This window comes from Engraulis encrasicolus, chromosome 9 (assembly GCF_034702125.1).
Source record: "Engraulis encrasicolus isolate BLACKSEA-1 chromosome 9, IST_EnEncr_1.0, whole genome shotgun sequence".
NCBI classification, from domain to species: domain Eukaryota; kingdom Metazoa; phylum Chordata; class Actinopteri; order Clupeiformes; family Engraulidae; genus Engraulis; species Engraulis encrasicolus.
In genome coordinates, this window is record NC_085865.1 from 40,215,038 (window position 1) to 40,232,229 (window position 17,192).

A 17,192-nucleotide genomic window follows, 5' to 3' on the forward strand; every position below is an offset into this window, starting at 1 on the left:
GACATCGCCAGGAATACCCATGTCCGTGGTGCTCACTGCATATGTGAGGTTAGCGCGAGCATCCGTTATCTTATTTCGGAAAAAACACCGAAATAAAAATTTTGAGGCAGCGGTGCGCACGCAGCCAAATTACGTCATACCTGTTTACAAACTCTAAAGGGGTCTATACCTGCTGTCCACGGTTCTTCTGCAGCCCCTCGATCATCTCCTGAGACTGTGCTGCGCTCCTGTACTTCTGTAGCTGCTCCATCATGTCTCATCGTCTGCACACCGGTCGTAGGCTTCTCCGTGTCGAGGAGGAAGGCTGTGGCCATGCAAAACCTTACACACACACACACACATAAAAAGGTGGTCACACAAACAAATATGATCACCCTCACACATATGCTGACACTTGTGTACACACAGCAGTAGAAACAGGTGAAGGTGGCCACACACAAATGGCATCAAGTTCACACACACACACTGTTTGAGCAGTCTAATATACAGTCCCAGGAAAAAGTTTGTACACCCTTTGAAATTTCTCACCTTTCTGTCAAAATTGGTCATAAAACATGGTCTGATCTTCCCGGAAATAACAAGAAGGAACAACCAGAGTCTGCTTTAACTAATTCACAGGGATTAAAGCAAAAAAAAGTCATCTGACTGAACTTTTTTACCGGTTAGGTACCCGATCGAGTATCACTCCGTAACCCTACGAAAACCAATGTAGCCAGGCTTTGCCCTCATAACGAAACATACACTGGTTTTATGCAAGGAATGGTGCCAGAGCCAGCACTAGGCATAGGCAGACAGGGCAGTCGCCTAGAGGCAGAATAGACCTTGGTTTCGAGGGGTTTTTTTTTGCCCCCAAGTAATACCAAAAGTGCCACAAAATCAGAAATTCAACCCAACATAAAATTTTACACTTCACATTAACAATGAATATCATTATTACATCAGTAGGCCTATATACACTCTCAGTATGATTTACCTGTAGGTACTAGATTCAGATGTGCTCAATCAGATGTAGGCCTACAATGCTATAATTACAGATGGCAATTCTAAATTCAAGAAAAGGAAAGAGGGAAAGGGGGCAGGCGTAGGCACCAGATGATGAACTGGCCGAGTATGGAGGGATAAGGGTATTTCAGTGAAACATTGAACTGCAACTTGGGGCATGTTTTGGTGTATTTCCTCGTATTTCTACATGTGTTTATGAATGTTCACAACATTATGCAGATGGATTCACAATGAGTGTTGCTTCAAAAGGTCTAGCTGATATCACAGAATTATTGACTTGGAATTGCCAATGCGTTGTACCAGTGCTCCATTATGGTTTTTTTGTTAGTAGTAGTAGTAGGCTATAATTTGTCTTTCCCACATCAGAGATGGGCAAACATGTTTGGTGAAAAGCATGGTTCTCCATCATTCCATACAAACTTACATACCCAAACATTCCCAGTACACCCCCCCCCCCCCCCCCCCCCCCCCCCCCCCCGCCCCCCCCCCCCCCCCCCCCCTCCCCCCCCCCCCCCTCACCCCCCCCCCCCCCCCCCCCCCCCCCCCCCCCCTCCCCCCCCCCCCCCCCCCCCCCCCCCCCCCCCCCCCCCCCCCCCCCCCCCCCCCNCCCCCCCCCCCCCCCCCCCCCCCCCCCCCCCCCCCACCCCCCCCCCCCCCCCCCCCCCCCCCCCCCCCCCCCCCCCCCCCCCCCCCCCCCCCCCCCCCCCCCCCCCCCCCCCCCCCCCCCCCCCCCCCCCCCCCCCCCCCCCCCCCCCCCCCCCCCCCCCCCCCCCCCCCCCCCCCCCCCCCCCCCCCCCCCCCCCCCCCCCCCCCCCCCCCCCCCCCCCCCCCCCCCCCCCCCCCCCCCCCCCCCCCCCCCCCCCCCCCCCCCCCCCCCCCCCCGCCCCCCCCCCCTTCCCCCCTTTTTTCCCCCCCCCCCCCCCCCCCCCCCCCACCCTCCCCCCCCCCCCCCCACCTTCTCCCCCCCCCCCCCCCCCCCCCCCCCCCCCCCCCCCCCCCCCCCCCCCCCCCCCCCCCCCCCCCCCCCCCCCCCCCCCCCCCCCCCCCCCCCCCCCCCCCCCCCCCCCCCCCCCCCCCCCCCCCCCCCCCCCCCCCCCCCCCCCCCCCCCCCCCCCCCCCCCCCCCCACCCCCCCCCCCCCCCCCCCCCCCCCCCCCCCCCCCCCCCCCCCCCCCCCCCCCCCCCCCCACCCCCCCCCCCCCCCCCCCCCCCCCCACACCCCCCCCCCCCCCCCCCCCCCCCCCCCCCCCTCTCTCTCTCCCCCCCCCCCCCCCCCCCCCCCCCCCCCCCCCCCCCCCCCCCCCCCCCCCCCCCCCCCCCCCCCCCCCCCCCCTTAGCCAATCAGAGGTGAAAACTAGTTGTGGTTATTTTGTATGTGTTTCACTATATCACTGTTACAGATAACTTGACGTTTACAAACAGGGTGCGGTAGGCTACATCTTGTGTTCGTTTTGAAAAACTAGTCTACCGGTACCGTTTTTGGCTTATCGATGTGCGGTGACGGCACACGCTTTCCTTTGATTTAAAAAAGTCACCGATTCCTACAGCACCCGTGTCTACAAGCTGACACGACAAGCAGACACGACACAGTACAGACTAGTCTATCGAAGGAACACACTTCCCATGCTGTCGCGTAACTTTCCACTCGAATCATGGCAAATCACCCACCTTATAGTCTTGAGTGCGCAAATAACTGAACTCTAACGAAGCGTTTAGTCGAGAAGGATGGGCACCAGACGGTGAGCCACTCAAAACAAGCACACACACAACTATTGGACTGACACACTATTCATGTTAGCTAAATAGCAGCACAGTAGCCTACACAAGCCTTGAAGTGAAACAAACACCCGAAACGGCAAATTATTGACCATGAGTCCCACCCTTCCGAACACTGCTTCCAAGAACAAGACATAAAAATAAATTATTGCTTGCCCAGGGGATAGCTCGTGACCCCTGTAAAATTGCAACCCATTTTTAACTTTTTTCTTAAATATCTATCGCCAACAAACAAAGTTTATATGCTATGATTACAGGTGAGAACTGTTAAATTGTCAGAAAGACAACTAGAGCTTGTTTCTACACGTAGCAGTCAAACGCGCCTAATCATTTGAGGATGAAACGCACTGGTATTACGGCATGGTCTATATCCTTGCTAGGCTGCCAATGAGCCGGTCCCTTTGGGGCTATGATTAAGGTTAGTAAAGTCTCAATGCTTTAAAAGGAAAACCCTTCATGAAAAGGACTTAATGCGCCTAGTCGAAAGTAATATACTTTCTCTTTTTTTTTAATACTTTCCTACCACGGCAGGTGCCAATGATAATGGATACATACCTTCTTCCAGCTCCCCCCCCCCCCCCCACCCCCCACCCCCCCCCCCCCTCCCCCCATGCATTCCATGCTTATGCGTTATTATTAGCCCATAGTGGAATATCAGGTCCAACTCGTTTAATGATGGTCATTGCATTTAAAGACATAGTATTACCACTTATTTTATTTTCTGCCATCAGCAACATGTTGGCTATTTTTTTTTAATCTCTCGCGCTGCGCGCAAGTGATTTGTTGACGCTCGTGTACTTTTTTTTTTTTTTGGATACACGGAAGACGATGGCTCAAATTACTGAAGTGAATCTGTTGTATGACACCACGGTGGTGTGTGTATAACTAACTCCGTACACCAAACACACCTTTCTCCCCTTTCGACCAGGAGTGCTCTCGATTTGAGTTCAGTTGGAAAGTAAAAATTGTAAATTAATTGACATGAATTATAAGGACGGAAATCCGTCCAAACGAAAATCCATTTGACGGAAATCCGTCATAGCGACGGAAAACTTTAATCCCTGTAATTCAACCCAAACATTTACAAGTTTTCATATTTTCATTGGCCATAAGATGTTAACAGTCACAGGACGGCAAGGCATAAGTAAGTACACCCTTGCATTCAATAGGTTTTAACCCTCAGTTAGTCACAATAACCTCAACCAGATGTATCCTGTAGTTGCAGATCAGATTAACAAAACAATCTGGATGCATTTTGTCTCCCTCTTCTTTAGAAAACTGCCCTTCTTCAGCAAGGTTTCTGGGATGTTTGGAGTGAATAGCTTTCTTGACCTCATGCCATATCGTCTCAAATGTTTTTTGTCAGAGCTTTGACTGGGCTATTCCAGAATGTGTATTTCATTGTTATGAAGCCATTCTAAAGTCAATTGCCTCTAAAATATGCGTTATTGTCCCATTTCAGCACCCATCCTCCTGTGTGCTTCAACTGTGTGACAGACTACCTCACATTTTTTCTGTAAAATATCTCAATAAACTTCTGAGTTCATTGTTCCACTGATAATAGCAAACTGACAAGGGCCTGAGGCACCACGGTAACCATATATAATGATGTTCCCGCCACCATACTCAAAAGTGAAGATGATGTTTTGGTGAAGGTGTGGTTCTCCAGTTCTCCTCCAAACATGACATTGTGTGTTCCCCTGAACAATTCAACTTTGGTTTCAACGTTGGTCTCCAGAATATTTAGCAGTAATTATGAAGCATTTAAATGCTTTTTTGCAAACCTCAAAGGTACAGCAATATTTATTTTTGACAGAAACCCCATTAATTTTAGATTGGCAGAATGAACCCCATTTTTAGCTATTCTTGGTTACATCTACATTTTTGAGTATGGTGGCGGGAGCATCATTATATACGGCTACCTTGCTGCCTCAGGCCCTTGACAGTTTGCTATTATCAGTGGAACAATGAATTCAAGTTTATTGTGATATTTTGCAGAAAAAAACGTGAGTAAGTCTGTCACACAGTTGAAGCACACAAGAGGATGGGTGCTGAAATGTGACAACAACCCATACTTTAGAAGCAAATCAAATTTAGAATGGCTTCATAACAATGAAATACACATTCTGGAATAGCCCAGTCAAAGCCCTGACAAAAAACATTTGAGATTATATGGCATGAAGTCAAGAAAGCTATGCACTCCAGACATCCCAGAAACCTTGCTGACGAGAGGCACTTCTATAAAGACGAGGGAGACAAGACACATCCAGATTGTTTTGTTAATCTGATCTGCAACTACAGGACAAGTCTGGTCGAGGATATTGCAACTAACTGAGGGTTAAAACCTATTTAATGCAAGGGTGTACTTACTTATGCCTGGCTCTCCTGTGAATGTTATAGCCTTATGGCCAATAAAACTATGATAACATTTAAATGTTTGGGTAGAATTAGTTAAAGCAGACTCTAATTGTTCCTTCTTGAGATTTCCGGGAAGATCAGACCATGTTTTACGATCAATTTTGAAAGAAATGTAAGACATTTCAAAGGGTGTACAAACTTTTTCCTGGGACTGTGTATATATATAACTAAGTATAATATAAAACAACACAGTTACACAAAGCTGCCCTGTCTCTCCTTGAACAAGAACTGATGGGTTAGCTGACAAGCTTTGTATCTTGACCATAGAGCAGAGACGAGTGAGACGTTGTGGCTAAGCCTGGTGTAGAAACAGTTTGTCTCTGGTGCACTGTGGTGCGAGACGGCTGACAGCAGCTAAGTGACAAAAGATATCAGAGGGTTGTTTCGGTTTAGTTTTTTTTTTTTTTTTTTTTTAAACCCCATCAACGTAAAACATGTCATTGCGCACACCCATACCATTAGGATGATGCCTTTTTAATGATAGATCAATCAAATGAGTGATAATGGTTAGAGGGTTATTTGTGGAACAATCACTGAATATCCCACGCTGTCTCTCAGGGTATGGCATGCAGCAACATATTTTGCAGCCACCCTAGAATGTTTTCCTTCGCCTAAGATGTCCTCCCTCTCTCCCAGTATCAATTTTAGAATTCTGTCTGATATTTGGAAGCTACCACGTTTTCAACACTCAACATTACACCTTCATTCTGAACTCAACAGATTTCAACAATAATTTCCATCCATGACAACTTAACATGTTTAACATTTGAGATAGGGGTGGGCGATATGGCAAAAATGTTGTATCACGATTTTTTAACATGAAATCACGATTTCGATATTTTATCACGATCTTCCATCCAAAAAAATAAAAACAACAAAAAAAACTTTCATATACTTGCAATTTGTAATTTGCAGTCAATAAAATGTTAACACACTGATGATACTCTCATAAAGTGTACAATTGGAATACAATAATGTAAAGAATAAAGTGAAGACAACAACACAAGTGAGAAAACGTCACTCTGATACTGATAATAAACATCTTCAGTGCAAGACGATCTATACGATTTCTCCACTTTGGCAGATTCGAGACGATATTTTACTCAATATCGCGATTCACGATATAATATCGTCATATCGCCCACCCCTAATTTGAGACCATTTCCACTTATAGTCAGCCAGGTCTGATATCAGAAACAGAATTCTGGGCTTGACAGGGAACGTCGTCTTCTGCTTTCTCCGCTCAACCTTTGTTCCCCATTCCGGGTTAATGACCAAGAAGCACCTTATGTTAAACAAATGTGTAGGTTTTACCTAACTTTAGAGCATAAACCATAAAGGATGGAGTATGACCACATTATTGTTACGATGTAAGATGACATGCTTACCTCTGTAGAGACTCAAGGGCTCAGCTGGGTAATGGCTGCCTGCTTGATGTTTGGCAGCTACTACGTTTTCAACAACCATCATGAAGGTGATGTGGTCATAGACCACTTCCTGGTCAATTGCGAGCATGAATGTCAGGGCTGCAAAACATGAGGACCCTAAAACGACAGAACCAAAAGAACAAAACGCTCTAAAGTTTATGCTCTAAAGCTTGGTAAAACCTACACATTTGTTTTACTTAAAGTGCTTCTTTGCCTTAAACCCGGAACATGGAAAAAAGGTTGAGTGGAGAGAGCAGAAGGAAGTGCTCCCTGTCAACACGAGTTCTGACCCTGATGAAGATAAAGTTAAACTCCAACACCAAATTAAAATATGCTATAAGATCATTGGCTGCCCATATCAAACCTACTCCTGGAAGATCACAGCAAGAGTATGCTCCGACTGGCCAAATGTATCTGTACTGACATCAAACACACACTTCACCAAGAATACCAGCCATTAGCCTCAAGTAGACATTTCATAGTTGCATACCTGTTGCACACCTTAATTACAGCCTCTAAAACAACCCTGGTCATTTCACATCCAAGTTTTGGAGAAGGCCTTTTCTGCCTTTCCAGACATTGCATGAACTTGTGTCCATATGTGTCAAGTTATAGCTGGCCAGTGGACATGCACACACACTGAGGACAAAGGTGATGTGACCGACTGTGTAACTAGACAAGGCAAACATTTGTTCTCTTTTCAACACAAAAAGATGCTATCAAAATGGACTGCTGCTTCCTGACTGGGCAGGCTGATTTGACAGAATTAGGATTGACTTTTTTGTATTGCATAGTTCCGGTGTCCCTTACAGTGAGTGTGTGCACGCCTCCTATACCTGCTGTCCACGGTTCTTCTGCAGCCCCTCGATCATCTCCTGAAACCGCACTGCGGTCCTGTACTTCTGTAGCTGCTCCATCATGTCTCATTGTCTGCACACCGGTCGTAGGCTTCTCCGTGTCGAGGAAGGAAGGCTGTGTCCATGCAAAACCTTACACACACACACACACACACATACACACACTCACACACAGATAAAAGGGTGGTCACACAAACAAATATGATCACCCTCACACACATGCTGACACTCGTGTACACACAGTGGTTCAGCAGTAGAAACAGGAGACGATGGCCACACACAAATGGCGACCATTTTACACACACATTTTTTGAGCCCACAGCAAGAAGAGACAAAGATATTCCTTGTAGTAATAGAAAAATCTAACGTGAGTGAACGCAAACTGCAAAGAGAGTTTTTAGAATACCTTTGACAGCAGCTTTTTAGCCTCGTCTCTTCCCTTAAAGGGACAGTTTGGTCAATTTCAACATGCAGTTGTATTGCTCACGCTACCCTTGACTTGTCAGTACCTGGTGATGCCACATTTTTCGGCTCAGCCCTTTCCGAGATATGAGCAATTCTAATGGGGGCAGCGTTTGTTTACATTTTTAAAAAATGAAACATAGGCCAACTCCAAATATTTTCCCAAAAGGTACTGCTGTTTGCTAGTTGTCTGCTGATGTTTTATAACCTTTTGGATGTTTTTGGGAATAAATAAAAATGTTTTTTTGAAATGTAAACAAAGAGCTGCCCCCATTACAATGACCAGGATCTCGGAAACGGCTGAAGAAGAAGAAAAAAAAATCTCAGGCACTGACAAGTCCAGGGTAGTGTGAGCATTACAACTGCATGTTGAAATTGACCAAACTGTCCCTTTAAACATCGCTGGCATAGGGTACTCAATTCTTCTTAGTGGTCACCACCTGTGCTAGCCTGTAGAAGTACATATAGGAACATGAACAGGTTAACATCACAAAGACTAGACAAGAATTACATTAAAACTGACTGCTCATGCAACTACAGATTTTATTTGAAACCCTTCATTCATAAAATTCTGCTTATATGCTGGCTGGCCAACTGTGGATTTATCTAGCAAGGGCATTGTCTTAATTAATAATGAAATGGGAAATAAATGTCTAACCAATATGGTGGGCCTGGGGGTCTTCTGTGCACTCTGGTCCTGATAAAACAAGGTAGGAGATTGGTGAGACATGAGGCCTTGCACAAAGACAGACAATGGGAAACTTGAGGCAAAATACGATGTCGGTAGACGGGCATTAGAATTTACATTACATTTGCATTATGAATCTGAAGACAATAATAAGCTGGTAAAATCAAGACTATTGTGAATATGATGGGATCATAACCGACCATTTTCATGTACTTCAATACCATGGCTACCTTTTGAACAATCTTAACCACTATTACCACACTGCACTTACATTTGTTAATGATTGGCCAAAAACCTGTAAATCAACACTCAGGCAGCGTGTTAATGATATTGATGATCTGAAGAGTAGTGTTAATAGCTTACCTGTATCCAAAGGAATGCATCCAGTTGACCAGTTGAGCATCTCTGGTTGCACTCCCAAGCCTGATTATACATGCTGGTTCACTGTTCAAATCTCAAAATGCACACATAAAGTTACATTAGCACTGTACATGGTTATTACAGTATACACACTACTATTTTTAACATTTTAGATAAATCTTACGTACCTGCACTTATCATGCACTCCGTGACAACAACCATTGTGTCTTAATTTAATTACTGTATGTGAGACAAAACTCAAACAACTTACATTTGGCAGTACAGTATTTATTTACTTCCATTCTTAAACAGAAGTTTGCGAGACATAACTCAATGTCAACTTACATTTGGCAGTACAGTACTTATTTCCAGTCTTAAACAGAAGTTTGCGAGACAAAAATCAATGTCAACTTACATTTGGCAGTACAGTACTTGTTTCCATTCTTAAACAGAAGTTTGCGAGACAAAACTCAATGTCAACTTACATTTGGCAGTACAGTACTTGTTTCCATTCTTAAACAGAAGTTTGCGAGACAAAACTCAATGTCAACTTACATTTGGCAGTACAGTACTTGTTTCCATTCTTAAACAGAAGTTTGCGAGACAAAACTCAATGTCAACTTACATTTGGCAGTACAGTACTTGTTTCCATTCTTAAACAGAAGTTTGCGAGACAAAACTCAATGTCAACTTACATTTGGCAGTGCAGTACTTGTTTCCATTCTTAAACAGAAGTTTGCGAGACAAAACTCAATGTCAACTTACATTTAGCTATACAGAATTTACTTCCATTTCTAAAAGAAAAGTTTGCAACTTTGACAGCAATTAAATTTTTAAAACAAAATCAGATAGACCACTATTTTGAGTATTTAAAGGGGTATGCCACTATTTTGGGGCTTAATACAGTTAAAATCGTTGGCTGGTTTATAAAGGTGGTAAAGTGTCTTATTTTTCATGTTAAGCGTTGTCTTGCTGTAAGACAAGTTAAAAGAGGAAATATGTCGCTAAGCTAGTGAAAGTCAATGTATCCATGTAGCATTGTAGCATGCTACACGGATACATTGACTTTCACTAGCTTAGCGACATATTCCCTCTTTTAACTTGTCTTAAAGCAAGACACCGGCTTACATGAAAAATAAGACACTTTACCACCTTTATAAACCCCAGCCAACGATTTTAACTGTATTAAGCCCCAAAATAGTGGCATACCCCTTTAAGGCAGGCATAGGAATACACCGCATTCCACATTACGCAAATTTCATTTTTCGCCGTTTCCCCAAATAATCAATACAAATGATAGTCGTCATAATTTTCAAGTCATCAGCCATTAGAGTACAATTAAAAAGTTTTTGAATGAACCTTCCAATGATAACGGCATTTTTTTAAATAATAAAAAAACTTCAAATGCTTTGTTCCACATTATTGCGCAAAATAGCTTTGTAGTGTTGTAATCCAAATGTCTTTCTTTTTTCCCATTTACATCAAAACAGTTGGAATTTGGTACCTTCTAAATTACATTTCGATGTTCAATATTTGGTGATAAGCTCTTTGTCTTAGTAACTGAAATGCTGCATTTAACATTGAAGTCAATGACTGGGCATTGCATGGGAGTTATGGAAGCCCAGATATCCTTGATGCTTTGCTCTCAGCTGTTTTTGTTTGTTTGGTCTGGTGACCCACACTTCACTCTTCAATATACCCGTAGATGTCCATGCCACGTTTAGGTGCTTTGGAGGTGATGACATTCTAACTCACCAGACATAAAACCCCATTGAAAATGAATGGGATGCTATGTCTGGTGAGTTAGAATGTCATCACCTCCAAAGCACCTAAACGTAGGATGGAAATCTACGGGTAAATTGAAGAGTGAAGAGTGGGTCACCAGACCAAACAAACAAAAACAGCTGAGAGCAAAGCATCAAGGATATCTGGGCTTCGATAACTCCCATGCAATGCCCAGTCATTGACTTCAATGTTAAATGCAGCATTCCAGTTACAGCTTATAACCAAGTTTTGAACATTGAAATGTTATTTAGAAGGTACCAAATGCCAACTGTTTTGATATAAATGGGAAAAAAAGAAAGAAATTTGGATTACAAGACTACAAAACTGTTTTGCATAATAATTTGGAACAGAGCATTTTGGGCATTTTAAGTTTTTTATTATTTAAAAAAAATACCGTTATCATTGGAAGGTTAATTCAAAAACTTTTTAATTGTACTCTAATGGCTGATGACTTGAAAATTATGACGACTCATTTCTATTGATCATTTGGGAAAACGACAAAAAAATGTAATTTGCGTAATAATGTGGAATGTGGCTCAGGCACACATACGCGCACTCGCACACACGCGCGCACATTTTGCAGGCATACTAGAATGTTTTGTACTCTCACTCTGCCAGTATCAATGAGTATCTGATGTTTGGGAGCTACCACGTTTTGAACATTCAACATTTCACCCTCTGAACTTGGAAAATATTGTTCAAATCTGTTATCAACAACAACTTTAACGTTAAACAACAGCTACCCGAGGCATTTCTTTGAAACGTGTAGAGACTATTTCCATTCATAGTCTGCCAGGTCTGATATCAGGGTCAGAACTCTGGGGTTGACCGGGAGCACCTTCTTCTGCTTCTTCCACTCGACCTTTGTTCCCCGCTCTGGGTTAATGCCGAAGAAGCACCTTAAGTAAAACGAATAGGTTTTACCCAACTTTACAGCGTAAACAATGGAGGATAGAGTGTGAACACCTATTGTTATAATGTAAAATGAGAAACTTACCTTTGCAGGAATTCCAGGCTGGATCGGAGCTCCACTGGGTAGTGTATATTAAACACATAATAGCTCCCAAACATCAGACAGACAGCCATCATGAAGGTACTGATGTGGTCATTGACCACTTCCTGGTCAATTGCGAGCATGAATATTTTGGCAGCGAAACACGAGGATCCTAAAACGAAAGACAAAGAACAAAAACAGGCAATAAGAAAAGAGTTAATGTAGTTCACATTAAGAAACTTGTAATGCCTCCAACATGATGGCAGCAGGCTGAACAACCTCCATACCTGGCACACATTTAACAACACTACTACTGCCCCCCCCCCCCCACACACACACCCCAGTACATTACACCTTGAGGATTTAGGCAAACTTACCACACACAATGATGCAGGGGTTTGGTGGAAGCTTCTCTCGGTCAATCTCCTGGGCCAGACAAGTGTCATCAACAAAATGGAAAAGGCTTTCGTCCTTCTCAGCGAAATGGGTCATCAGAAGGATAATCATCTCAATGGTCCCTGTGCAACTGCCTGATGGCTCTTCATCATGGCACTTCATCAGCACATCCTGGACCTTTTTGTTTTTCGGTGCAACCACATGTCTGAAGAATTCCAGAAGACGTCTGCCCTTTCTTTCCACATTTCCAATGAAGGTGCCGATGAGACTTAGACCAGTCAATTCTTCAAAGTGTGCGGCCATGCCAGGCTCTTTAAACAGGAAAGGCCACTCTTGGCGAAGACGCTTTAAGGGCACGCCCTTGTTGATGTCTCCTCTTTGGGAGAAGTAGGTTGCCACAACCAAGGCTTTGATCTCCTCTGCATTGTAATTCATGTCCTCGTGCATCTTCTTCATTTGTTCCTTCTTCATCTTCTGACTCTCCACAGTTTCAGCCACTGGCATGAACTTTGGATCCCACTTCACACACCCATATGTGTCCTGCACAGTTGCTCGTTGGCTTGGTGTGAGTTCATCTGTGTCTTCTTCCTCTGTGTCTTGTTTACGTCTTTTTATTTTTGGCGTGTCTGGTCGCTTTACGTTCTCCAGACGAGTCTGTAGCTGCTTGGCAATCGAGTCATACCCAGAACCAACGATGTCACCATCAATAACATCTTGGAGAGACTTCGGGTATTTAGCCACCATCCTCTTGGCAATCTGTGCCATGTGCGGTTTGGTAGGACTGTTGCAGACCTTAATTACAGCCGCTACGACAACTCTGATCATTTCACGTCTAAGTTTTGGAGCGGGCCTTTTCTGTCTTTCCAGACATTGCATGAGCTCTTCAGGGAGTTTAGCCCAAGGAATTTCAAATTTCTCAGACCAGTTGACTGAAGAGGATGGCGTGTTGCATGGCGATGACAAAGACGTCACAGAGGAAGTGGGCGATGGCGATGGGGAACAAGACACCACGTGGCTGGGCGGAGGAGATGCATACGCTGAGGACAAAGGTAATTTGACAGACTCTGTAATTAGGCAAGGCAAACATTGTCCACTTTTCAACATATAATGCCGGTTTTGTCAAGTCAATGTTCAGGAAAGTTCAATTGCATTCTTACCATTTTTAGCCCACGTCACAAGTCTCCTGGCTTGAATTGGATTGAGTGTGGGTACCAAATCACCTTCAGTGACATAGCGCATATCATCTAAAGTCTCTACGCCGACCTCTTTGAGAGCATCGATCAATGAATGTATGAGTTCTTCAGAGAAATCAGGAAGCACTGTAGTAATGGTCCTTCTAATTATTTCAGTCGGTGATTCTGCCATTTCTGTAACAAACAAAAACAATTTGGACTGTGTTACATTCACAATTCTATGCAAACAATCACCATTAAAGGTGCACTGTATCGAACGTGGCCAGAATGGGTACCACAACTTTGACGTCAGTTACCAATTTTGATCTTTTCATGAATATTTACTAAATAATAAACCTATATTTACTGGTACAAGCAAAATACACTACATTTTGCAGCTAAAAATGTCTATTTCTGGAAAATCAAAAATGGTGGACCATGGAGAAGACCCCTCTTCATGTATTATGTCATAATGAATACTTTGAATTTGGTGGAGGTGGTAAGTTTTCATGAAAAGGCAACATTTGTGAATGGGCAGCATGAATTCTGGATATGAACTACAAACAAATAGTACACAGTGCACCTTTAAATGCAAACAAGCATTTTGCATTTAGCTAGATCAAACCCTTATTTAAGTGCTTTAGCAAAACAACGTATGCTTTTTTTGGCATGGCAATGAGCATTTTTTTCATGAAATGGCAAAAATATGGCAGAAGCTGTTTTTTTAAAGCAAGAACATTGACCATCATCCTGCTCTGATTGGTACATCAATACAATTTCTGTTTCACATTTATAATGACAATATGCTGTGCCTCAATGGGACAATCTGGTGTCCATCTTTAATGTAGGATGACAATGGCCAGGCATCAAGAAGGTCATTAATGTGAAAGCATTGCAATTTTTCACTCCGGTTTTTCACAGAGTACATGTGGTAATGTGGTAAAAATTCTGTGGCATACAGCCTCAATAGAAAATGAACAGCAGTGTCGTGCTTCACTATGACCTGAATGATTTCACCAAATTGAACCAAATCATCATTCCTCCTAGTGACGAGAAATTGACCCCTCTTGTATGTTATCCCTTTGTACTGAACATCTGCTGTGATCTTAGCATTCGTCTCTGTGAAACCAAACTGCACCACTGCATTGTTAATTTGTTTAGTGTAAAGCTCTGAACAAAATGGTGAACAGTCCTTCATTTGCAGCTCTTGAGGACCAACAGAGCCAGCTGTAAGATACGCCTGGAACAACTGATGTTGGTTTGACAGCGTAAGAGGCAGGTTTTTGAAATTTTTCAATTGTCGTGCACATCTCTTAAAGTAGCTATGCTTACTTTCAAAGCGCATAGCCCAGACCTTAATCAATGGGCCAAAATTTAGAATCAATCCGGGATAGTGCCGTAGGTAATGATGTTTGGGTCTCAAATTGGATTCAGGAAATAATGTCTCCCGAGATTCCAGATATTCCTGAATTATTGCATCAAGGTATGCAATCTGTGATTTTGAGATGCTCTGAGCGCATGTGAAGTCAACAATGTCCTTCAATTGTAGAGTCAATTGCCACACTTCGTCCTGTGGATCTTGAACTCGGTCTCCAATGATGAGCGGCAAAAATCTCAAAAAATTCCAATTCTGTATGGCATGACCGGACAGTTTCTGCGTTTTAGGATTGACTTCACATGGCTTGGAAGAGGCATCTGTGTTTTTGAATTGGAACTGTTTGATCCGCCTGTTCAATTGAGAGTATGTGAACCACTTTCTCTTTTTCACGAAGTACTTCACATACAGTCCCACATCGTAAGAGAGGACACCCTCAAAGACATCATGTCCGAGACAAGGAGGCAGACCAGGAAGACACACGTCATAGTGTTGCAATGAATTGAAGACTGACCTGAATTTTATCCCTTGGACTTCCACGTCCCTTGTCGTCTGGATTTGGTCCACTGCGGATGAGTAATTTTCAGGAGTCCGTGGCACACCGGAGGAAGTGCAGTCAGTCTGAAATTCAGAACGAGAAATTAGACAGTATCGGCAAAAGTATTGCGATGAGCTAAAGTTCTCTGTGAATCCACCAATACAATGTGAGCCAAGATTATCTCCAACAACGCAGTATAGAGTTCCTTTCAGAACAGATTCATCCGCCATTATTCCACTCTCCTCTAACATTTTCAAGTCAGACACCAACTCGGAGAAAACTTTGGAGTGGCCAAACTCTGTAAAATCTTTTTCCCTACAGAGTAAGACCAGCTGCATGTGGTCAACTGTTGATCGCACATGGGGAGGCAAATTTAGTAGGGAGAAATACACAGCCAGAAGTTTGTGTTTTCTTTTAGCACTGCCCAACGGATTCACCACCTCAAAGGCATCTTGGTACAAAACCAACTTAAGACAAGCAGGAAAATCCCGAAAGAAGGTGTTCGATTTAAACACCTTGCCATCACAGCAATCCCTGAGAATGTCTGTAGGGTTTTCTGTAGGATTTTCTGACATGAGTCCCTTCCAAAACCCCGATTTGAGCATATTCTTGAGTGTCTCCAAGATTGGAACATAGAAGGCAAATCGCTTCACTCGGTTTTCGTCTCTGCCCAAAAACAGTTGCTTGGGCTCCACAAAGTTAAACATTTCTCTAAAACACTTGGTCCTAGAGTAGGCTGTTCTCAGTGGGCCAGTGTGACAAGCTGAGAACAAGTCTGATTCTTTGACAGCATTACACACTTTCTCTCTGACTTCATCTGATACCAGTGTTTGCAGAAGTCCATTTAGCCTGCTCAATGTACGCGTCTGGCCCAACTCATGAATATTCTGCATCTCTTCCACTATGATCTGGATAGTAGAGGTTGGAACTAGATACTGCCCTTGCAACTTAGCGTAGAACAGACACACATTTCTGAGATACAGATCCTCAAAACCACTGTGTTCAGCAATGTCTTCATTATCCGACAAACAGCCTGGTTGCTCTGTAGTAACAGTGGTGCTTGTGGAGGGGCAGGAGTCAACAAAAGGTCTTGACCTACCGCTGCCACATGAGCTGTTGATGACATTAACAGGGCAATCCCTGTGCCTTCTAGACATATGGGCAGTGAAGGTAGATTTCACAGTGAACACCATTTCACATCCTGCCACAGGGCAATTCACTGGACACCCTCCATCTATGTGGTCCTTTAGATGTGCAACCAACCCTTTCACTCCATCACACTGGTACTCACAAAGTGAAACTGTGCATTTCAAGGATTCCACAGTGAAGCCTTGTGAAGACACTGATCTGCCAGTATGATGGCGATAGTAGTGAGCTTTTAAAGCAGCATACTTGGCAAAGACACGCTTACAGCCAACTTCAACACATTTGAAAACTGTGCGTGGTTCATTGCGATGCAGTTGGCAATGCAAAACATATGCCTTCACTGAGTTAAGAGACAAACCACAAATGCAACATGAATAGGACATAGTGAAGGCATCAATGACAAAATCACGCTCTTACTATCTGAATTATTAATTCACCTTGCCTTGTTTGCTGGAATCACCATGGTTATTCTCATTTTGCAACGCATATGGGGGGGGGTTACAATTCACTATCAAATGGAAATAAAAAGTAATGTAATATTTGGGAAGATGCAATAGTAACTTCAATTTAACTAAGGGGTGATACAATTCCCTATCCCAAACAAAAGAAAAGGCAAATGCAATATTTGGGAAAAGGCAATACTTCACAGCAATGCCACCCCCCCTCTCCCAACTGCATGCACAGACACTAGCAACTATTTTGCACTTTCAGTATGCACTTGCAGCACTCAAATCTAAGCAAAAAAAAATAAAAAAAATAAAAATAAACTTAAACAAAATGTCAGACAGATTGAACAA

General features: G+C 43.6%; 1 protein-coding gene and 1 long non-coding RNA gene across 6 annotated transcripts in view; both read right to left on the reverse strand.

Annotated features, from left to right (window-relative positions):
• LOC134455808 (uncharacterized) overlaps positions 1-7,924 on the reverse strand; it is a 9,267-nt gene extending 1,343 nt beyond the window's left edge. The window contains exons 1-3 of one of the 3 annotated variants that reach the window (XR_010036164.1): positions 7,459-7,879; positions 6,584-6,739; positions 170-321 (exon numbers count right to left, since the gene is read on the reverse strand). This is a non-coding gene — a long non-coding RNA (uncharacterized LOC134455808). The other 2 variants (XR_010036165.1, XR_010036163.1) reach the window with 2 other exon arrangements.
• Positions 7,925-8,330: 406 nt separating this feature from the next.
• On the reverse strand, positions 8,331-15,690 carry LOC134455807 (uncharacterized). 3 transcript variants are annotated; one of them, XR_010036161.1, is made up of 9 exons: positions 15,226-15,690; positions 13,322-13,531; positions 12,146-13,201; positions 11,772-11,940; positions 11,518-11,673; positions 9,178-9,229; positions 8,993-9,083; positions 8,600-8,638; positions 8,331-8,391 (listed from the first exon to the last, which is right to left on the reverse strand). XR_010036161.1 is itself a non-coding variant. In XM_063207117.1 (5 exons), the coding sequence occupies exons 2-5, from the start codon at positions 13,527-13,529 to the stop codon at positions 11,547-11,549; spliced, it is 1,560 nt and encodes a 519-aa protein (XP_063063187.1). In that variant the 5' UTR covers positions 13,530-13,531; positions 15,226-15,690; the 3' UTR covers positions 11,260-11,546. The 3 variants fall into 3 exon arrangements, 1 of the variants encoding a protein (XP_063063187.1); XR_010036162.1 differs by lacking the exon at positions 15,226-15,690 and having other exon boundaries at positions 13,322-13,782; XM_063207117.1 differs by lacking the exons at positions 8,331-8,391; positions 8,600-8,638; positions 8,993-9,083; positions 9,178-9,229 and having other exon boundaries at positions 11,260-11,673.
• Positions 15,691-17,192: the final 1,502 nt, after the last annotated feature.